An 8,896-nucleotide genomic window follows, 5' to 3' on the forward strand; every position below is an offset into this window, starting at 1 on the left:
AGTGGTTACTCAGGTGTAACACAGTATGGCCAATACAGACTAGAAAGAGTGAGCACAGGGAAATGTTTGGGAATGGAGTGCCAGCTACTTAATGCTTGGTAAATAACATCACTCATCTCTAGGGAAGAGCTCTGTTTTCACCCACACTGTTGGTCCTCGTTCTTACCTGGGCAAATCCACACTGAACTGTGTTAAGACAGCATTGCTGAGTGAGCCATAACTCACTCCCAGGTTTTGGGAATGCAGGAGCTTTGCTACAGAGAGTAGAGATTTACTTGAAACAACAAACTTGGTCCCACTCCCAAACATTTCCATATGGAAAGGAAGTAGGTGCATTTTAAATACAGGATTTCTGATATCAGTGCATTGAATTGATCCCTCCAGATTGCCCTGCTGAATACCCATCATTGGTAACTAAGGTGGAAACACACACCACACTGTTTTACCACTGGGGAAGGCATCACAGCTAAGATTCTGATGACGAGCACAATGTAATCCGTACGGCACGCTTCCTACTAACTGAAAATCACCATTTTACACGGTGCTGAAACTAAAATGAGTGTGTCTGTGTATGTGTGAAGACATATTTGCTAGAAAGAGACAGTAGCAAATACAGCATTTAAGGAAAGCTGGGAGAGCTACTTGAAGATGGAGTTGTGCTGAAAACGTTGAATATGCTATTAAAAAATCAGATTTTCTGTGTTACAGAATTGGAGTGAAAAGGAGCCAAGAAATATCCTTGACAGAAACAATGCATCAGCTGGAGTGGAAGTGTGAATAAATTAACATGTCATGCATACACAATTTGTTTGGCTTACAACTTTTGAATGTTTAACAGGCTATAGCTGTAGAAATTAATATTTATTTAAACCATCTGCTGATAACATTGTCTCTATATTTTTAGAAATGTAGAAGAAACTATTTATAACAATAAAGATCTGGAAGCTTATTGCATAATCACACTTTCAAAGAAGTATTATCATAAACATCGGGTGAGTTAACAGTTCCTGAAATCATCTGAGGTTGCTCATTGTTTTCTAAAAACACAGGCCAAAATAACAAGTCTGGTGGACCGACTCATATCCTTATTGATCATTAATCAATACTTGTTCATCTATTGATCCAGTCCAACCAGCTTCACGTGGTGGTGGTGGTTCAGAGAACTGACATGCGATAAAAACGCACCTAACTTCCAGAGATGAACACCACTGAACTCACATGGACGTCCATGCGTCCAGTTTTGCCAAGAGAACTGCCTTTTAGAGGTTTTATTCCTTCGGGTTTAGATGCAAACAATGGAACACAGCTTACACAACAGGGGCCGGTGTCCATCTTTGTACTGGGCAGTCAACTGGCTGTGTTGCTAATGAGGCCACAACGGTGTTCCAACATGGTTTGCTTGGCTGTTCTGAAAAAGGAGCGGGACCAAACGTTCACCTTCTATTTTCCCTGTTCTTTTCCTAAATATTAGTGGTAAAATGATAAATTACAATTTATTTTCAAATCACTGAAAATTCAGTCAATCTTTGCCCCAGATAACTGTGGGAGAATCCCGTATCTGCCAATTCCAGACAAACTCTACCAGTTCTCCTCTCCCTGAGAAATGGCAAACGCAGACGCCTTATGTTAGCGACACAGCCAACCATCATCACATGGTTGCAAAGAAAGAGAAAAAAGGTTTGATTTGTTTACAGTTTGTTGTTAGACGACATCCTCTTCCTCCTCCTCCTCATCTTCCTTTGCAATGAAATGCAGCTTTCTGAACTCTCGCCTGCTCATCGTTGTGCTTGGGAGCGCGACTGCTGGGAGATCCTGTAAGAAACAGATAAAATCGGTAAGGAAAGTCTGTTATGGCACATGGCAGACCTCCTACCTCTGCAACAGTTCACGTACTTCCACATCTGACACGAGGCACCAACACACACCTCTTCACTTGGAAGTGGTGGCATAAACCTGTCACTGAAGCAGAGGAGCTTTGAGGGCACCTTGCGGCTCATGGTCCAAGCAAGGGGTGATATTCCTTCTGCAGGCTTGAGAAGGATTCAGAGAAGCAGGAACAAATCCTCACCATTCCCACTAAATACCAGCCATGGCTCCTGCTAAATACTAATTGTCATGAAACGCCCAAAAGGCAGCGGCATCGCTTGCCCAAAGTTATACAACGTTAAAGGCAGACCGGAGATTCAAATTCGAAGCTCTGCTCCTTGATCCAAACGCAGAGGTGGCCAGAAACCAGCTTCCATTCCAAAGAATTACAATAACCATGATTAAGAATGAATGACCAGTAAAAAACTATTTTGACAGAATAACACCGTGTCTTTATGAGCAAAAATATCTATCTTACGGAATTGGAATAATGAAATTTAAACAAGAAAGATTTCACATCTGAAATTGACTTGCCTCAGCAATTAATTTAATCTCTCAGACAAATAATTCTATCTAGAGGACAGGGATGTGACTCCAGGTGTCTATCAATACTGGTCAAGTTGCCTACGATTTTGAGGCTGGCCTGATTTTGTTTGAAGATGCGAGACTAAAGCGGAACGGAGCGGTCTGTAAAAGTGTGAACAGACTGTCATCATCTTACCTGTATAAACTCGACGTCTCCAAAGAACCTGTTCACTGGCATCGGCTGGTTGCTGTCTTCATCCAAGAAAGCACCATTGTCTGGTTGTGTCGGCTTCTTCGGGAGATCCCCATCCTCCGAGCCAGACCCATCTGAAAGCGCACTCTCACAGCTGCTCTCCTCTTCACTGCGGACACGATTGTGCAGGTTTTCATCACTGTCCATTTTTGATGGAGCACTGCTTGATTTCACTGCGTGTGGCTTGAGGGAAACACTGTGTTCCTTCTCCTCTTTGTCTTCATTAGTCTCTGAAATGCTTTCACCTTTTTTCTGTTGGAAAAAGTCCCCTGGATCTTCTGAACGCCCATCTCCCTCAGGTGTCTTAGATGTTTCCCCCAACACAGCAAGGTTTTCGCTTCCACATCCAAGTCCTTCTAGATCTGATTTTCCTACACTCTGTTCTTCGCATTTTAGCCTCTTCAAGGGTCGTCTGCCAGCTGGTGCGTGTGAAGACGACTGTTGGAAAAAAGATAAAACCCTAAAGCTTACTTGAAATAACGAAAATCCCCCGATCTCTTCAGTCGGCCCTAAGCAGCGCCGGGTCCCCCAGCACATGGCACCAACGCACCCCGCACTGCTCACCAAGCGCCAGGAAAGGCGAAGAATTTCCTTAAATTCCCCAGGGAATTCCCTCCCGGTGACGCCGTTTGCAGCTGTTCACACTTACCCGCACCTGCTCCCGCCGTTCCCACCCGCCCCGGCTCCCCCCGCTCCTACCGGGCTCGGCGGCGCAGGGCCGCCCCGTTCCTGGCGGCGCGCTGCGGGCGGCGCTTCCCCCGCGGGCCGAGCAGAGGCGGCTGCCGGGCGCCCGCCCTCCAGGGACCCCTTCGCACCGCGCCCGGGAGGCCGCCGCTGCCGCCCCGGGAGCGCCGGGCCGCGGGTCTCCGGGCGGCTCCGGCCCTGCGCTCCGCCCGCCGCCATCTTGGGGAGGGCGCGCGTGCCCGCGCTCGCCATCTTGTGGCGCCGCTCGCCTCAGGGGGCCGCGGGGCCGGTGGCCCCTCCGGGACGGAGCGGCGGGCGGAGGGGCGCCTCGTCCCCGCGGGGTGGTGGGGCGAGCCGGGCCCTGGATGGGGCCCGCGGGCGGCGGTAGCGTTAGATACGCTCTGGCGCAGTGAGAACAGAGCAGCTTCGCCTCCGCATCTCCCTGACGGGCTGGTGCCGGCGGAAAATCCCAAACAAATTCCGCCCGGCCGCTGTGTGCGTTATAAACGTTTCAGATCTCTCGCTGTGCCATGTGCGGCCGGGGAGCTGTTACTCAGACGTGCCTCTCGGTTCGCTCCCACAGCCCTCAGGGAGCGAATGATGTCGGGAACACAAATCCCTCTTTAACGTCAGGGGCTCTGACGGCAGCAGATGGATTTCCGCGTTGCGACGCAGCCCGACGCCCAGGTTTAGGCACGGAATTATCTCCACTTATCTTACCGGGGAGCGAGGCAGCGCGCTCGCCCGTTCCAAGGAATCCCAGGCACGGTGCGCCCCGACGGCCCGCGCCGCAGGAGGGACGGCAGCGCCCGCCGCCATGGAGCCCGGGGGCTCTATCCATCACCTTAAACCACAGCCCTCTTCTGTTAATTCAGTGCTTCGAGGACGCTGTGGGGATTTTTATAATTCTGTCCGGCCGAGGGCACAGGAGCTTGTTTCTTTATAGCAGCCTTTAATGTTCTTGCTCACTGCAGAGCCATACCACAGGTCTCAGCGGTGCGAGGATATTACCTGTGCTCCTCGATCCAACTTAGCTGATAAAATGCCTGTCCGTTCATCCTGTCCTTAAAAAACATGAGGAACAATTTAAGTCGCGGGAATAAGTGGCAAGAATGTACCTATGGGAATGTTAAAGTAAGGCATTTTTTCTCAAAAGTGTAAAGTCTCCCAGTTAAACTGCAGAAATTCGGAGACGTGCCTGATACGTTGTTCTGCAATTTCCCTCGGTGCTCAGGGGTCCTTCTGTGCTTTGTTCTCTGGCTGAGATGATTCATATTCTCCTCCAAAACCTTCTCTACTTGCTCCGCTTTCTCACAGTGTTGTTGCTTGCAGCCATGGAATACAGATGATTGTTTTTATTAGGCAGTGAAAACTCACACCATCTTGTAAACAGAAGAGGACTGGAACTGGCTGAAGAACAGCATTCTGCAGCTGGAAAACTTGGTTGGGCTTTAATTTCCCCCACGAACTGAAAACAGTAAGAAAAATTCAGTTTCAAAAAGTATTAATAATAAACACTTTGCACAACACTGTATGTTTCTCATTCTTTATGCTGCTTTGTAAAATTGACGCGCGTACGAGCGACGAGGGCCGGGGTGGCTAGTCCCTACGCAGCCTCCTGTGCCTCGGTGGCCCAGCGCGGCCGTGGGCTCAGTCTGCGGCGGCACGTGGGAGCGGAGATCCGTGACCACGAGCGCCCGAGGCTCTGCGGGGTGCCCGGCAGACGAAGCCGGGATGCCAGGGCTGCCTTGCAGAGCTCTGGTGTTACTGCCACCGCGTTCCACCCTACAACCACGTTACTTTGTGGGAAAACAGTGGCAATTTCACGACTGCAGACGTTGTTGGATTTTTGGAAGTATGGCTGATCCCTCTCTGAGAAAACAGCTGTCGTGTAGCGCAGAGAGCACCCCGGGAGAGGCGAGCGAGAACGCAGATCCCCCCGAGATCAGCCCACGTCTCAGCAGCAGGCAGTGTCTCCTGGGTGACTTGAAAGGCTGCGCAGGGACTGCTAACAGCCCAGCAGCCCTAAAAGAGAATCAGAGCAGCACGAACTATTTACATTATATCCACATTTCCACATAAAAGAGGACTTATTTTCAACAATATTAAAAAGCGGGTTTTATTAGAACCTGTTGTCTACGCAGGCAGGCAGGAAAAAAAAAGAGATTTTGTGAGCTCCCTCATTTTTGTGAAAGCTGCTGGCGGGTACAAAGCAGCAGCTGATGAGCTTATTGAGCAGGAAGGGAGGTTCAGGCCGTGCAACTCGATGTGTAAATTAGCTTCTTGCAGCACTTGTCTCCGTGCCTGTCACTTTCACCGGCGTCCCTGTCTGTTACAATCCTCCCAGTTCGTTTGGCTAAACATTGGTGACACCTTAGGGACAGCAGCCAAAAAAATGCTGCCTGTAAACATACGGGCTGTTAACTGTTGAGTGAGAGGTCTGTCAAACCAAGCAGCCATCCAGCAGGAGCACTGACTGGTCTTTTCCTGCTACGGGAAAGTTATTTTTAGTTAAGGTGCCTGAATTATTTTTCATTAGCAGCCCCTGGGGACCATGCAGGAGGAGGATCCGCTGCCTAATGACCAGCCGAGGGACCTGGGTCGTGCTATGGCACCTTCCGTCCCGCCACCTTCCCTGCCTCCCCGCAGGGTGGGCTCCAGCAGTACGGATTAGTCTTTTGCTTAAAATTTACAGATGTAACTTTTTAGGTGTTCTCTCCTGTCCAACGAGGTCATTGTGCCAGCTCAGGTAATGACAGTGGATATTGAACCGCCGATTTTGGGCTCCCAGAGGTACTGTCTCCTGGACAAATTTCTGATCCCAGCTAGAAGCGAAGCATTCGAGGGGTCTACAACCTGAACCCGGCCGTCTTGAGTAGCTTTGCATCACTGAAATTGAGCAAGGCCTTCATTTTCATTACTGAGCAGTACTCACAGCAGGAACTAGAGAGCCCTAACATAGAAATAACGGGGAGTTTATGATACATAATGAAACTTTATGCTCGCCCTGTGAGAAATCTCTTTTTGAGTCTTATTTTGGATCTCTTTCTAATATCTTATCAAGAACCAAATATGGAAAGGCAGTATCTGAGGAGATTAATTAACACAACTGAGCAGAGGATGGAGGCTTTGCAAGAAAGAGCAGCAAAGAGAAAAACTATGACATTCATTAATGAAAAACCTTAAGGGACGGCTGAGAAGCAGAGAATGCAGAGAACCCACCTCCACTTGGATAGTTGTAGCTGTCTGACTGAGGGGCTGTGTGGCAGTGCCCTCCCCATGATGGGCACCACTGGAGATGCCGGACCCCTGCCAGTGCCTGCTGCTGGCAGTGGGATCCTCCCCACTACCGATACACATACTCAGCGTTCATAACCATCTCCAGGGGTTACGTGGCAAACCCTTTCCAAAGCACTAACGGGTGAATCCAGGGCACCTGATTTGCCCAGCACTCCCGACCCTTCCAAAGACCTCAATTGCTCTGAGCAGCGTGGATTTTTTAAAGCGTTTCACAGAGCACAGCTGAGTCTCTCTCAGCACAGAGCATCCCACTGGGACCAAATTGGTACCGTTGCTCCGGGAACGCGATTACGCTGACGCTGGCAACTCCGCTTTGCCATTCAGACGCGGCAGCGTACGGAAATATTTTCCTGACTTGATTTAATCGCGGCCCTAAGCGCAGCCATGCGAACAAGCATTCTCTTCCCACCGCTTCCTTCTTTTTCCGCATCGTTTCGCCGCAGGGATTGCGGGTTCATTTACACCCTGCCAATTAAAGCGGCTCCGCTCGCCCTTCGCCCCCCGCCGCAGCGGCGGAGCCGGGCGGGCTGCGGGCACCGGGCCCCGCGCCGCTCGGCTCCGCCGGACACCGGGGGTCAGTGTTCGACCGGCGATGCGGCGCCGGGAGCCGCCGCGCCGGGAGCAGCAGCGCCCGGGCACCGCGGAGGAGGCTCGCCTCCCGGACGGGGCCTTTTGCCCTCCTGCCCGTGGCCCCGATGCCCGGTTTTTCTCCTCTTTTTTGGCTGGGAAAGCCGGGGCAAGCTGGAGCAGTTTGTATCCAGCAGCTCTGGTACAGTCTGCTGTTCCCAGCTGGCACGGGTCTGGGTCGCAAACAGCTTCTCCTCTTTCCTCCAGCCCACCCCTGCCCTTTCTCTTCTCTGGCTGCACGAAGCTAATCCTTGTCCTGGCATTGCCACGTTGCCCGGCTGGCAGTGGGACCAAGCAGGACCGTTGCGTTCAGCAAGGCTGAATTCCATCCGAAATCCAATGCCAGGGCACTCTCAGCATTATTGACCCAGTCAGATTAAAGAAAGGTGCCCTCTTCCTCTGTCCTAAGTGCCAGCGAACATCGGGCTCCCCTCGCCATAGCTGGCTTTTCTGCGGGCGGCAGGTAACGCTTTGGTAAACGTTGTACATTATTTAAGGTCGTTTCTTTGGGTGGATTGAAAATGCTTTGAGCGAACGCGACTCTTCCGTACACACCTGACAATGACAGAAGAGGCTGTTTTACACAAGGCTCATTAAAAATAAAACCACAATGTTGATTTCAGCAGCTTGAATTACTTAAGCCAGTGTAATGGGATAAATATTTGATGGTGAAGTTTATTAGGCTTCCACTACTATTATGTTGCTGCTAAAAAAATAAAGGATTCTTTAAAGCCTGCTTGGTGGTCTCCAAAGGAGGATGGTTGCAAAACTGTCTCAAAACCCACCTGCAGAGATTGCTTTTGAGAGGAGAAAGAATTGCCTTCTTCCCTCTATTGTCTGCAGGCAATAGCAAATTCCTTCTGCTCCCGTCAGAATCAGTCGGTCCCTGATAGCAATGCGAAAATAGCACGGGCCAAGCCTGCAGCTGCTGGGAAAGCTGCTCCGTTGGCGAGTTACACCCGCCTTGAGATGAGACTCACCTTTCAGCAGAGTGGTGGCCCGCGTGGCTGCCAAGGCCCCATCCTCCAGCGTTGCCGTGAATCAATAGCACGTCTCCTGCCAGAGCGCCGTGGCAAGTTTTGCAGCCCTGAGTCTATAAATACTTGTTTGCCTTTGAAATGATTGCTGCGCAGTGCCACTCTCCCTCTCCGTCGTGTAATTAACTCTTGCTCATTTTCTGTCACTTATCTTGTGATAATTCAATGAAGTTTATAAAGCCTCAACAATTTAATTCTTGGCTCCTAAGAATCACCAGTTGCTGGGCAGATGGATGGTGTCTCCGATGACAGAGCTGGCCCGAGCAGAGGTGCAGTCCCCATTGGTGATCACCAGTCTGAGACAGAGAAGGCAGCTGGGCCAGGCAGAATCTTCTTAGCAGAACCAAAAAGCCATCAGCATTTTCCTCAAGAGGCATCTTTTTTGCTGGTATCTTATGGGAGTGGGAGTTTAAGCCATTCCAGGAATGTTATCACAGTTCAATAGCTCCCCAAATTAAAAAAAAAGGATAACTGCAGCTGAAACACCCTAGAGCAGAACCATGGAACAGGCCACCAGGGTCAGTCCCTTGTCAAGTCTCACAAACTCCTTCCAGAAATGGAGCAAGCTTCATCTGAAAAGCATTTAGGTTTGTTTATTTTTTAT

General features: G+C 50.2%; 1 protein-coding gene across 2 annotated transcripts; it reads right to left on the minus strand.

Moving 5' to 3' along the window:
- Positions 1-10: 10 nt before the first annotated feature.
- Positions 11-3,580, minus strand: C23H1orf174 (chromosome 23 C1orf174 homolog). 2 transcript variants are annotated; one of them, XM_086625809.1, is made up of 3 exons: positions 3,389-3,580; positions 2,588-3,082; positions 11-1,812 (listed from the first exon to the last, which is right to left on the minus strand). In XM_086625809.1, the coding sequence occupies exons 1-3, from the start codon at positions 3,578-3,580 to the stop codon at positions 1,702-1,704; spliced, it is 798 nt and encodes a 265-aa protein (XP_086481935.1). In that variant the 3' UTR covers positions 11-1,701. The 2 variants fall into 2 exon arrangements, with proteins under 2 accessions (XP_086481935.1, XP_086481934.1); XM_086625808.1 differs by having other exon boundaries at positions 3,344-3,580.
- Between the last annotated feature and the right edge of the window lie 5,316 nt (positions 3,581-8,896).

Source organism: Tauraco erythrolophus, chromosome 23, assembly GCF_009769465.1.
Source record: "Tauraco erythrolophus isolate bTauEry1 chromosome 23, bTauEry1.pri, whole genome shotgun sequence".
Lineage (NCBI taxonomy): Eukaryota > Metazoa > Chordata > Aves > Musophagiformes > Musophagidae > Tauraco > Tauraco erythrolophus.